The sequence below is a fragment of the Lytechinus pictus genome, chromosome 2, assembly GCF_037042905.1.
Source record: "Lytechinus pictus isolate F3 Inbred chromosome 2, Lp3.0, whole genome shotgun sequence".
In the NCBI taxonomy this organism is placed as follows: domain Eukaryota; kingdom Metazoa; phylum Echinodermata; class Echinoidea; order Temnopleuroida; family Toxopneustidae; genus Lytechinus; species Lytechinus pictus.
The window spans coordinates 44,832,646-44,847,605 of NC_087246.1; the positions used below are offsets into that span (position 1 = coordinate 44,832,646).

At 34.9% G+C, this 14,960-nt stretch overlaps 1 protein-coding gene across 1 annotated transcript; it reads left to right on the forward strand.

Annotated features, from left to right (window-relative positions):
- Positions 1 to 242: 242 nt before the first annotated feature.
- Positions 243 to 13,607, forward strand: LOC129254193 (eukaryotic translation initiation factor 2 subunit 2-like). The gene is made up of 8 exons (XM_054892650.2): positions 243 to 734; positions 3,743 to 3,950; positions 5,579 to 5,676; positions 6,898 to 7,081; positions 7,480 to 7,550; positions 8,242 to 8,390; positions 9,249 to 9,391; positions 10,062 to 13,607. The coding sequence occupies exons 1-8, from the start codon at positions 702 to 704 to the stop codon at positions 10,235 to 10,237; spliced, it is 1,062 nt and encodes a 353-aa protein (XP_054748625.2). The 5' UTR covers positions 243 to 701; the 3' UTR covers positions 10,238 to 13,607.
- The last annotated feature ends 1,353 nt before the right edge of the window (positions 13,608 to 14,960 follow it).

A 14,960-nucleotide genomic window follows, 5' to 3' on the forward strand; every position in this document is an offset into this window, starting at 1 on the left:
CCCCTTTTTTCTTCATTTTTTGCTCCGCCAATAGGGGGGGGCGGGCCCCTCTTGATCCGCGCCTATGGGGGTGTCTGGTAAAGAGATCGTTTGGGATGCCTTCTCACTGCTCGACCCCACTGATTTCTCCTTCTATTTGTTTGTTGTTATGTTTTTTAGTACTATTATTTTTTACCATGAGAAGATGTACTGTACAAGTATTTCGCAGGAAACAAAAGCTAAGCCAAAAAAAAAATCCACCCACAATGGCTCTCCATAACCATTTCTGTACCCTCCGTTCGTTTTTAGTGGACAGTTCAATGGAGATTTGTGCACAGTTCAATGGAGATTTGCCTCGCACATGAATTTCTGATGCAATCCCCCGCGATGCCTAGCCTATAGACTAGGCATGCACACGCACTCGCGCGATATCGACCACACATGTGTGTAAAACCGGTAATCCAATCTATCTGCATTGCATGCATTGCACTATTGAACAAACCAGCTGTGCTGCGGAATAGGAACTGGACATTTGACAAGTTACTATAGATCTACTAGTTGTTGTGTACTAATTATCACATCAGTAGATTTGCATCTGTATTTCAACATTCTGAAGAAAAGGGAGAGAGTTTCTTTTATCTAGTATTAGTACCGGTATTATTAATATTAGTAAAAACGAAGCTGAAAAGTCGGAGACAGAAACGAAGTCGAACTCGAAGAAAATGACGGACGAAGTTCAGGAAGACAATGAAGCGGTAATGACAAAAAAGACCAAAATGTTTTCATAGGATCTTAATTTTGTATTTAATTTATTCTACTAAGTGAATCCTTTATTTTTTCTATAGATTAACGACTAGACTAAGTTAAACCTACCATTGTTTAGATCTACTAACATGACTAATATTCACCATAGGCATAGCCATGCTAAATCATGATTGTAATGAAGGGCCTAAACATGCTAAATAATTTCCAAGACAAGAATAAAATTAAAAAATGAATGTTCAATTTCTGTTTCCACATGAAGGATTTTTTTTTATCCCCAATAATTATGCCATAATCATGATATTTTAATTATGATATTAGGGCCAAGTGTATAATATGCCCTGTTTTTTATTGTTCAATTTCAACTTTGCCTAAGTAACAGTAACAACAAAGTCATGAAAGTTAGGGACCTTATGTGAATATGATTATGAGGCTTAGGGTAAAATTAAATAAATTTTGTAGAGACTAGAGTCTGTTATCATGATAGTATTATCAATGTCTGAATTGAATTTATAAAGAGGGGCTGTCGCATATGTTCTTTTGCTAGAATCGCGCAGATAAGCGTACGCACAGACTTCGGGGACCTTATTACCGTATAACATATCTGAAGTCAGAAAAAAATATTTTTCATCACAAATGATCAGATAAAAATTGTAAAACTAATTTGAAACAGTGAGATATAATATTGTTCATGAAAATTGGCTCAATATTTTGGCATATTCAACTTACTCAGATGAACATGCTACATCATGTATCTGTGGCAGTCCCGTGGATATTAGTATTACATGAGCCTTTCAAATTATTTTGAAACTGCAGCTTATGCTTACTAAAATCAGGTACACTGTAAGACCAATATTTCGATCAAATACTAATTAGATGGCCATGCGTCTTGAACTTGCCCTATAAAAAGGTTGTTTTCTTACGCTTTTCCCATTTTCATTCAGTTTAACATATGATATCTCAGTTGAACGGAGAGATATTGTCTTGAAATTTGTATCATTTTAAAGCTGAATCTATCATGTCTGAAAAAATGAGCGCAATAGCACATAATGAGCGACACTGCGATTGATACTGGAACTTGGAAGTCGGTACTTAGTATCGAATGATAGTACACTGTAGATCTACATGTATGCCCTACACGCATCTTGTAATCCTTAATTTGCCAAACTGCCATTTGTCCGTCATGATTTTGCTGTGTCCGCCACGCTTTGACTATATCCATCAGGGTTTTTTTGCTGGCTTTTCTCCTTGAGGGAACTGCCTACTGGTCTGGGTAAAAATACTGTTAAATGTGAAGTCCCCGAAGAAAACGGACAGGATCGTCTGGTGCAAATTTCTATCACAAGCAAAATAAAAGTTACTATCCCTATGGGGGGGGGGGCATCAATTATGTTAAGCAGATCCAAAACACTATAAAGAAAAAACAAACAAATAGAAGATGCCTTATCAAGCTGTGTATCAATGGTTATTTTTACGTAGAGCAATATTGTCAAGTACATGTAGCTCTAAAATACTAAAGAAAAAAAAATGCTTTTCATGCGATATCAACGGAAGGTAATGTTATTTTTTAACTTAGCCCTTCAAAATAAACTAAAGTAGATCCAATTCAAGTAGGTTTCCAAAACTACATACATGTTCAAACCCTCCACATTTCAAATACATGTACAAGTAAATAAACATAAAACCTAAAAAGATCCATTGCCTTTCAAGATTATGGTTGACATTTAACATTTATAAACACAATACCACCAAATAAATTCAAGTTACTCCATTCATTTATTTATATCAAAATGAATGTACATTTAAAACATGTTCCCAATTCAAAACACTTTGTTATTATACAGTGTATACACTACATTAAATAGAAAACATCTCAATGATAGTGTATTATCGTGCTTGCAACATACACTGGTGTATCCTCTAGTCTACAGTACATAATTTACAATTTATTTTGTTAATGAAATGTATGGATTCATTCACAATATAATATATTGGGGCAATTCCAAGCAAAAGTGGACATTTTCCAAAAATTTATATTGGCTCTATTTCAAATCTGGATCAAATTTTTCTATTAAAACTCATATGGGATTTCATAAATACAAGAGGGGAACATAATTAGCCAAAATTTTGTTTTCTTTCGCATCTCCTCATAGGAGAATCCAAATCATACAAAAAATTCTATACATGGGACTACATATATTGTTTTTTACTTAATTTCAATTTATCAGAAAACTTTTGCTTGTTTTGTAAAAATTTTCTTTTGGATAATTTGAAGGTCATCATTTTACATCATATCAAAAGAAAATTTTAAAATATAAGTTCATTTTACGTCGCCTGTGTGTGAATATTTCAGATGTCACTCCGTAACCGGGTATGGGTTTATGTTTTAAGTTGTAATTAACGAAAAAATAGGTCAATTTTTTAATGTAATGCAGCATATTAAAGCTAGAACAACATAGAATCCAATCAATAACTCAACATTGTGATAGCCATTTAAAGTTCACAGAGTTTGAGCAATATGTTTTTTCTTCAAATATGCATGTCCATTTTACGTCACTTTGTAACCATGATTATGAATATTCATATCTCATTAATTCAGTGGATCAAAATAACAAATATTATTTTGAAAAGTGGGTTTCAGCAACTACTGTCAGGTACCATTTCTTTGCAAATAACTATTTAAATATAGGTGATATCTTTGTTTGAATGCTAAAAACTTGTTTCTGAATGTCACTCCGTAACCGTGGAACTGCCCATTGGTCTGTTTTGTGTACATGTGATTGACCAAATATAGAGTTCTTTAGATCTGCTTTATTTGTATGTAATTGATGTCTTTGTGATAAAGTTTTAAAAGTTTTTTTTTTTTTTTTTTTTTTAATTTCATGAGCATACACTTGTCTTAGAAAGGAAAAAAAAAGTACGGAGTATATAAACTCAAATATATATGATTATGCTGGTAAGTGGTAACCATCAATTTTTTACTTGTTTGTATATTATACAGATCTTTGATCCTTCTATGAAGAAGAAAAAGAAGAAGAAGAAGACGCCCTTTGATTTAGATGCTGCCCTCGGTGGTGAAACTCAGAATGAGGAAGCTGATGCACCGGCAGCAGCAGCAGAGAATGTGGATTCAGAGACAAAACCAACCGAGGAGACGCAAGGGGAAGGAGAGAAGAAGAAAAAGAAAGAAAAAGCATCAGCAGATAATTGTAAGTTTATTAATTGTATTGTGTTATTTAATTTGTAGTTGAGTTAGCTACAGTACATGACAAATGTTTGATTCAGTCAAACCTGATTTAGGGTAATTCCACAGGAGAGAAACAATAGATACTCTGAATATGCATCAAATTGATCATTTTGATAAGTCCTGAATTCAGCAAAATCATGTAATTAAAATAAGCTTCAAAAATTGGAGTCAACTATAGTCAGTTTTTAGTATAACTGGTTTTGATTTTAGATGACATTTTGGTAGCCTGACCATGGCACCATTCGGTAGTAATTCTGTAACCTAGCTAGAGTAGCACAATACCATGAATAGATACGTAAAGAATTGATGAAATTGAAGTGTAAGGTGAAAAAAGCACATTAAGGCAAGGTTCAAAACACACGCACAAACTTGACAGCTTTTGGTTGGTATGGAATTAATCATCATCGTATTGCTTTTAGCAACCATACATGTCTATATCCTGGCATCTATAGGCTAACATTGATTCGACTTAAAGGAGAATTAAACCTTTCGAACAAGATAGCTTGTTTGATAACAGAAAAATCAAAGAAACAGATCAACAAAAGTTTGAGAAGAATCGGACAAAAAATGAGAAAGTTATGGGCATTTGAATATTGCGATCACTAATGCTATGGAGATCCTCACAATGGCAATGCGACAAAGATGTGTGATGTCACTTGTGAACAACTCTCCCCATTACATTAATATATATTTCACTTAAATTGCCTCTTTTATCACATCTATCAGTAGATTATATATTCTTTATATAGGAGCGCATGTAATACAGATTAAAAAAAAAAAAACATTATGGATAAAGAGTTTGTATCACCATAAGAAAAAGCAAAAAGAGACATTTTGGGGGTATTTTATAGTCCATCAAAGGAAAAGTTGTTCGCATGTGATATCACAGATCCTTGTCGCATTGCCAATGTGAGGATCTCCATAGCATTAGTGATTGCAATATTCAAATGCTCATAACTTCCTCATTTTTTGTCCCATTTCTCTCAAACTTTCGTTGATCTGTTTCTTTTATTTTTCTGTTTTGACACAAGCCTACTTATTCCAAAGGTTTCATTCCCCTTTAAATAAGTCTTAGCTGCAAGGTCCCTTCACACGAGTCTGTGATATCTTACAAAAGTGAAGCCCATAAAAAATTGTCCAGATACAAAATTATAAAATTGTGGTTTGCGCTGTACTTGTAGCTTTTTATTCTCAATAATGGTTGTTTTCCGGGTATTTTTTTTTATAGATCTAATAAATGTAATGATTTACTCATACACATGTTTCATCTCTGTTGGAGAATATTAAATTGGTTGTTCGCAAAGCTAGCCAATGCCTCTAAGGCCGTATTTTCTCCACCTTCAACATTGTTTTCCAAAGGATCATGCAATGAAGGAAACATATCCATAAAGATCAGCATACTTCTTTGGCCACTTTTAGTTTAAATGTAATATAGTGACACATGTAGGTTTCATATGGTTCCATTTCTGTGTTAGGAATACCTGCCATGTTTATTTTGAGAAAAAGTTATTTTCAGCTTGTAACCCTAATGCTACAACATGAACGTTTGCCATTATTGGTGTACATTTCTTCATTGAATTGTTTTTGCAGTCGATGAACTTGACCTGGAAGATTTCACAGCGTTGAAAAAGAAGAAGAAAAAGAAGAAGACGGCTTTTGTGATGGATGGTTTGGAGTCGGCCTTACCAGTAAGTAGCACCTTTGAAGGGATACTCCAGGTAGAAAATTATGTGATTTGAACAAAAAGAGTAAAAATAGACACACAAAACACTGAAAATCTTATCAAAATCAGACAAGGAATAACAAAGTTAGGAAAATTCAAAGTTTTTGCATTATGACGGTGAAACAGTTCTTTGCATATCTTCATGAGTATCATCCCTTTCATCATGCTTGAGAATCTGTGTTTTAATATCAGGCTATGTGGCAATCTGCTGTGCACATTGCATCATATTGCATTATGCAATCTCGGCTCGAAGCTGTTGAAGTTTTGAAAGCCAGAAACATAGGTTTGGAGAGGCCAAATGACTTATCCAAGTGCAGAGAGGTATATTACAAAGATGAAGCAGAATAGGATGGTAAAAAGAGCCTAGTTTTGAGTGTGCCATGTGGCAAGTACTATTGGCCTTGGTCTGAATAGATTTGAGCTGGGATGCAGTGTACATTAGTCTTAGATTTTGTTTTGTATGATTTGCAGACACTCTGGCCCGAATTCACAAAGGTGGTTTTGAAAACCCACGGTTGAGTCCATGGTTTATGCAGATTTCCTGTATGAATTACGCTTATATTAGCGCGTATCGGGCGCGTGTATAAAAAATGTCCAATGCTGATGCGCGCTTTTGTCACAGTGCGCCAAATTGACGCATGTTACCATGGTTATATACGCTGTTTTATTCATGAGTCCACTGTTTGAAGAGTGGACTCATGAATAAAAACAGTGGACTCATGAATAAAACCATGGTAACATGCGTCAATTTGGCGCACTGTGACAAAAGCGCGCATCAGCATTGGACATTTCTTATACACGCGCCCGATACGCGCTAATAAAAGCGTAATTCATACAGGAAATCTGCATAAACCATGGACTCAACCGTGGGTTTTCAAAAACACCTTTGTGAATTCGGGCCTTTAAATTCAGTTTTTCATGAGAAAAAAATTGCTGATAGTGCACATTTTAGGAAGATTGGCCACACTGTCTTGAATTACCAATGAACAAGAATGGGTCTAGATAAATGCTCAAAATGGCAAAGTTGGAGGAAAATTGCCAATTATTTTGGGGATACAGCCCCCTTTCGGGTCTCTTATTAACGTGCACAGAGCTAAGACAATTTATGATGTTGATGCAATCAAATGATTGGTCATGTGAGTTTGCGTCTCTTATCAAGTGTCATCCATCTCTCATATCTTTCTAGGATGTGGATGATAACACCAGCAAAGAGCCGGCTGAGGAAGACGCTCCCATGGCACTGGAAGATATGCCAGAGATGGAGGATCTAGATATCACAAAACAGAAGAAGAAGAAAAAGAAAAAGAAGAAGCGAATCGAAGACTTGGATGGAGATGATGTTGTCGAACCTGTCATTGGAAAAGAAGATGGTAAGTCAATCGTAGGAAACGTATGATTGGTCTTATTTTCACTGCAGGACTGTACAGAACCTATCTTCTTTCCCTTATAATGCCCTGGTTTCCTTGTTTTCTTTTACTTTTACAGTATTATTTGTCTTGGTTCACTTGTGTATATTGCCAATAATTTCTCATGTCAATTTCTAATAATCCCTGTAACATGTATGCTTGATACTTTTATTCAATTATGTTGCAAGGTTGCTATGTGCATTGCACTCGTAAAGTTGCAGTCATGCTTTGTAAACTGTTTTGTATCACAATACATGTATTGCAAGACTTAATTTTTGTTCTTTTTTTTTTTTTGCCACAATTTGAAATCTATTTTGGATCTTTTGATCAAGGTTTTTTTTCATGTTTTTTTTTATTTATAGATAATTCAGAATTAAAGGACACAAGTGGTACAACGTGGGCTGGAACAGAACGTGATTACACATATGATGAAGTAAGTTGTAATGTATGTACAGAACTTACATGTGTTGACCGATACTGTCACTGACTGGTATTGTGCTGACCTGGGATAGCTTCTCAAAGAGCTTTGTATCTTGTGGAAAAGTTGCTCCAGGAATATTGACCATTATCATTTATTTAAGGATTATAAACACTTGATTATAGTTGTGTGTATTTATGGACATACATCTGTGTATAATGTATAAATGTATAGAAAAAAAGACAGCATATGCATTTTTAATACAGAGATGATGATGAATGTAACACTAATATTGTATGTCAATACTAGTATTTTGTGATGATGTACATGTGCAGTTATTGTGAAAATGATAATGATGATGTTGGCAATGATGACCACATTTACATGATCACAGAATATTAACATAATTCATGATATTGTGAAGCTAAAGCACATTCATTGATACTTTTGGCAATACGGTCATCATCATCTTCATCATCATCATATTGCTACCAAGAGAATAGTACATTGAATAAAATTGTGGTTTTCCTGAATTTTGTTCATTACATTTCATATGAGATAAAGCAAAGGAAAGAAAAAAACTGTATTTTGTTTATTATTGTTCCTTTTCTTTATTCAAATACAAGTGTATTTGATGTCATACTATTATAGAATCTTTATACTTCCGTTCGCTTTTATTATTTTTCTTTTCTTGTTCTTTATTTAGTTACTAACGAGGGCATTTGACATCATGAGATCAAAGAATCCCGACATGGTAACAGGAGAGAAGAAGAGATTCATCATGAGGCCTCCTCAGGTCGTTAGGATTGGAACCAAGAAAAGCTCCTTTGTCAACTTCACAGAAATTTGTAAAATGTGAGTGTGAAGATTCATTTTACTGACATATTTCAATTATTTTACATGAACATAGAGTGAAGACATTTTATAATGTGTCAGAAATGGCATTGCCATGGTAGTGGCACATTACAGCAATAAACCTTGGAAAATTGTACACAGCAAACTGGTGCTCATGAGACTTGGCCCATATATTGATCTTAGAGTGAAATGCAAAAGCATTTATTAAAGTGTCGGAAACTGCGATGCCATGGCAGTGGTATATTGTGGCAATGAGTCCTCATCATGGGGCTTGGATATTAAACATAAATGACATTTGTGGTAACGGTCGCAAATGATTGTTTGTATGTGTAACTAGAAAATACGCGCTAAGGATTCTGGAAGAAAATGTCTCCAAGTAAACATGGCATTCTAGCACGGAAAAATTACACGGGGCTTGTCATGATTTTGCCCCCAATATGCTTAAAATAGCCCTCGAAACTCGAAAAGGAGCCCCGGAAAATCTCCAGCCATTACTCAATGCAATGTTAAAGCTTATCAAATTTTGCAGATTTAGGCAAAAGTTTTGAAAAGTAGCCCCCGGAAAATAAGAACTTAATTTCTGCCTGCATTCTCGCAAGGTACCTTATAGGGTCGTTTTCCAATCAGTTATCTCACATGCATATTGGCAATCTTCAGTATGATAGTGTGTTCAGCTTCACAGAGTACGGTATGCTTAAATGTACCAGATCTTGATCTTCAACATTATGGTGACAATTAGCCTTGAGTTTTAACAGTTTTCTCATGAAATTGTTTGCTGCAACTATGTGATTGGTTTCAGCTTGAATCGCATTAGGTGATAATTCTAGGTTTTATTCATAATTTTTTTTTTCCACACAGGCTTCATAGACCCACAGAGCATCTGCTCAACTTCTTATTAGCCGAGTTAGGGACGAGCGGGTCCATAGACGGAAATAACCAGCTCATTATCAAAGGTCGCTTCCAACAAAAACAAATGGAAAGTGTACTCAGGAGATATATTAGTAAGTATTGTAAAATGTTTGCCATTGTTGGTGTACATTTATTCATTGAATTGTAAAATTGAATTCATGTAAAATTACAAACTTAATCATGTGAATCACATTTTCGTTTCATCTCCCCCTCTTCTTTAACTGTTTCAGGGAATACATACTCATATGGTCTAGTAAGGAATTGGAATAGTAATCTAGACACATTTTGGGAATTTATCCAAGCTGAATACTGGTTTTAATGCTCTGGAGTATGGAGATGTTCCAAATTTTTGTAATTCGACTCATTAATACTGACATGAAAACTTTTGGGGATATATTAATTTAATGTTTCTAATAATTTTTTAATAATGCTCTTTCCTTCCTACTTACCTCACTTTAGATTATTTTGGTAGAAATTATTGTTTTTCTTATTAATAGCAGCTGTGATAAAGATTTGTGAATGTTATTCAAAATATTACAGAATTAACTGATAAAATAAGATGTTTGAAGGCAGTATATCAAATGTTTTCAAATAATAATATGTATGTTCGGTTACTTTAAATGGCAATTTTGCAGTATTATTATATTTACATTGATGTTTCGCTTTATAATACTTGATAAATCAAACCAAAAATTTGGAAGCCTCTCACAAAATGTGCAGATGCCTGCTAACTGAATAAACCCTTAATTTTCTTTTTTGCAGAGGAATACGTAACGTGTCACACGTGTAGATCGTCCGAAACCTTCCTGCACAAAGAGAATCGGCTTTTCTTCTTACAGTGCGAGAGGTGTCAATCACGGTGTTCTGTCGCTAGCATCAAGTCCGGTTTCCAGGCCCTTACAGGCAAAAGGGCACAAATGCGTGCCAAAGAAAAATAGTAGGGTTTCTTGTGTTTGTATGTATAGAAACGTTGTCTTTATATCAATGTCATCCTTTACTGTATGCATAGATAGGTATGTTACTCTGATACACATCATGCACGTGATCTCTACTTCTCTGTATTTTTATTCAAAACCTTACAAGCTTGTATGAATAATTTTTTCCTTCTGTGTTTTCTTCTGATATTTACCCATAAAGACAAATAGTGATATAATATTTCAGTTATTTAAAAAAGAGATGTTTGTCCTGTGTCCAAACCAGTATGGTTTCGGTATAACTATACATAATTCTTGAAAGCAATCAAATTGTTCTGTTAGTGGTATTGAACGAGGCTGGTGTGACCTTTAAAAACTTCAACATACAGGTGGCTCTGCCCAAGTTGAATCTATTGGGACCAGATTGCAAAGCATGTATTTAAGCCAGGGCTGGACATTAGCAATGGCCCGGTGGCCTGGGGCAACCTAAATTGAGAGTCGGTCCACCAAAATTCTGTAAAAGCTCACACTTGGCCCGGTTTGGCTACCAAAGTTTTGCAAAATTGAAATGTTTTCTATTGTTTCAGGGCCACCGCAGTTGCTCTGCGGGCCACCAAAAATATGATATTGATGATTTTGGTGGACCGATTGGGCCACCAAGAAAAAAAGTTAGTGTGGAGCCTTGATTAAGCAATAACATCTAAATGTTGAATTTAACCTATTGTTATTGATACATGTTTTGCATATTCTGGTCTGAAATCATGCTTTTGAGTTAAGGCATTATTTGACTTAGAGAAGGTAGACTTGAAACCATCATTTGCGTTAGGCCATTACTTGTCTTTAAGGGGTACTCCAGGCTGAAAATAATACAATTGGAAGAGATAAACAAAAATTAGACAAGGAAAACACAGAGAATTTGTTCAAAATCGGACAAGAATTAACATAGTTATGACATTGAAACGGTTCTATGCATATCGTCATGAATATTTATTGAGCAAACTGGTGATGTCATATCCCCACTTGTTCTTATTTATGTTATTGCATTAATTTATGTTTATTCTAACTTGTGAAAGAATAAAAAAGAATGGATTAAAATCTGATTTAATGTCTTAGATATTCATTGCTGCAAATTATTATTATTATATTGTAATGGAGGCATATCATACACACATGTATGAAAATATGAAATTAAAATGATTTCATGTAATAACATAAGAAAAGGGAAAATGGGGATGAGACATCATCAGCCCAACCTAATGAATATTCATGATGCCATGCAAATAACTGTTTTCACAAAATATTGGTGAATTTTGAAATTCAATAACAGATTTATATTAAATTTTCAGTGAATTTTTACTCTTTTTTTTTTTAGATATAATTATTTTCAGCCCTGATTATCCCTTCAATGAAGGTCAATATTTATTGTCTCTCATTAGTCATTTTGTGAATCAGGGTTTTTCTTTCTCAAACTTTCACACATACAATCAGAGTAGACAGTATCAAAGAAATGACCCCCCATGTGCATGTTGTGTTTATCATTTTGTCCATGTTTGTGTACACACGTCGTCCTGTATTTTTATGCCTTTTCTCTTTTCATTCTTAAAGCACCGTCAGGATGCTCTCAAAATTCTATTAATTTGTGACATTTCTCCGTTAATGGAAATATGGATTGTTATATCCCTTATTGCCAAGAGAAAGCATATGCATGTTTGTAAGTAAGCAATTAGTGGACTTACAGCTATACACCATCACCAGGGGGCTTGATTGTGAAGGTAGCTAGTATATGGAAATTTGTTACAACACCAAGTCATATAAAAACTCTGCTTTATAAATAGGCTTTCCGTTCTCATTTTGAGTACATCTCCTATTGTGCTATGTTTAAAGGTCAAGTCCAATTCAGAAAAATTTTGATTTTCATCAAAAGAGAAAAATCAGACAAGCATAATGCTGAAATAAGAAAGTTATGACATTTTAAAGGTTCTCTTATTTTTCACAAAATAGTTATATGCACAAATTTGTCACATGCAAATGAGAGAATCAATTATGTCCCTCACTATTTCTTTTGTTTTTTATTGTTTGAATTATAAAATTTTTCAAATTTCACAGATTTGACAATAAGGACCAACTTGACTGAACCATAAAATGATATCACAATGGTTCAGGGAGAAATAAAACTTTGTTTCACAGGACAATGATGAGAAAATAAGAATATTTCATATAATGAAATATAAAAGAAATAGTGAGTGAGTGATGTCATCAGTTCCCTCATTCGCATACCAGCCGGAATGTGCATATAACTATTTTGTGAAATTGAGTGAAACTTCAAAATGTCATAACTCTCTTATTTTACATCCGATTTTGATGAAATTTTCAGTGTTACGCTTGTTGGATTTTTCTCTTTTTATTTGAATCAACATTGTGTTAAGGTGGACTTATCCTTTAAAGAAGTCTTCTAATCTATAATTTTTTTAAATAAAATTCTAGTTGTCCTATTTCATGCAAGCAGTGATTGTATTGCACATATCTCACCATGTAGCTACAAACTGTCTGTTGATAATGGGAACACCAGGAAAGTCCTAATGTTAGAGAAAATCAAGTTCAACTTAGCAGATAAATTTATACTTTGATGTCCAATGATCAGTTCTAATTTTACAATAATTTTAAAATTTATGATTGATTTTTCTCAATGGAAACTTTACTTGTTATATATTGCAAGGACAAAAGCCATGATTAGACCAAATGGGCATAGCATAACTGGAAATTAGACAAACTGCCCGGTGGGCTTTGTGGCAATGAACTTGTAGAAGAAATGGGAGTAGACCAAGTAGCGATCCAGGGTATTACCCTAACTTGTATATGTTTCACCCCCAAAATGCATCATGCAAATATATGTTTACAGACTTATTTGCTAATGCTATACAGTATATCATTTGTGAGCAAGGTTGCAAAGTACATTTTCTTCATTATTTTCAACTGTGTTGTCTAATTGTACCCATGAAAACATTTCTAACTTTTGATTGTTTATTGTGCAGAACCAACCACTCATCCTGGATAATCAAATACTTTTCAAAGATCAGTTATATTCTCTGTAGAGGATGTTGCCTTTTCTTTATCTCAAGTTAGTCATCTGGGCCCCGTAACTCAGAGGTTAGCGATTAATCACGAAATGAAATGGCCTATCAAGATCACCATTGCATGCACATTTTGCTCTGTAGACTGACTAGGAACCAATCAGAATTGTTCTTTCAACTTGGAGATTAATCGCTAACCTTTGTGTTACTGGGACCTGGGTTTCATTCCATACCAGGTTTTTTTTTTCATTTGCAAGAAATATGAATCAAATCATGATGTGGTCTTGATAGATTGATTAAATTTTGAAGAGATTTCAATTTGACATTGTTTTGGATTTGTCTTCATTTTCGACAGCATTTTATAACATTGTGCACAACATACACATGGCAATAGAGTACCGAAGTGTGACGTCACAATGTCATGACAATGAACCGGCTGGTTCTAAACAGAGTCGCAGCTGACTATCTATACACATTTGTAATTGCAAAATTACCATACTCCTATGAGAAACACGCTCCAGGCCGCCATGACACCATGGCAACCGACGTCATCGCTTCGGTACTCTATTCAGTGGGTTATGATAGGGTAAGATATTCTTGCTCATCAAATGTGGATAACATTCAACGTTTAATTATTGCTTGTCATAATACATGCACCACCAACCAATGTTTGCTGTCACGAGAGCCTTGTGGGTCAACCATTCTCCCCCCAAGCCATACAAGAAAGAACAGGCCATGAGTAAAATTCAAAAAATAAAGAAAATATTTAACTTAACACTGAATCCCATGTGCAGGGAAGAATAAGGGTTTTTAAGAAGAACTAACAGTGATATCCTAGGAAAACTGTAGTGTTCAATCGAGGCTTGCAATCACTATGAAAGAGAAACGGTGATTAATGCATGGTGTCGAGAACACTGCAGTCAACAAATCTCTGGGGGGAGGGGGGTTTAATTCGAGCAAAAGAGTGACGCAACAAGAACGCTGCAACTTTCGCACATGTATAATAAAGGTGACATTTGCTCCGGCGACAATTGCTCCTGGCTTTATTTCTTCCCTTGATTTAGGTTTAGGATAGTGGTGTTAAATCAAGGGATGAAATTAGCAAGTCCTTGTGTGGACTTTATGAAACGGCCCCCCCACGAATAATATACAAACTCATAAATCGAAACTGGGGGGCGTTTCATAAAGCTGTTCGTAAGTTAACAGCGACTTGTGATCCTTTCTCACACGCTAGATAATCACAAATGAACATTAAATGAAATGGTGAATATCATTTACCACAAGGAAGGGTCACAAGTCGTACTTAAAGTCGCTCTTAACTTACGAACAGCTTTATGAAACGGCCCCCCGTACTGTTAGAGAATTGTTTCACAATTGGTTATCCATAATTAAATCACAACTTTAGACCACAGCTTGAATTTAACATGAGTCCAAAATACAAGCCAATATCCCTGGGAGTAAGAGGTAAGGAAAAAGGGGGTGGGGTAAAATTTGAGGGAGAGTTTGAGACAGAGAGGAGGGGGCCAATGAACACGAAAGAATAGAGAGAGGGAAGAGGTTGCCCATCTATTTTTCGGTTTATTTCCAATTGCCAACTCATCTACTATCATTTGGTCTACCATCAGTTAGTCCACTCACATGGTCTACTTTCATATAGTGTAATGCCATTCCCTCTA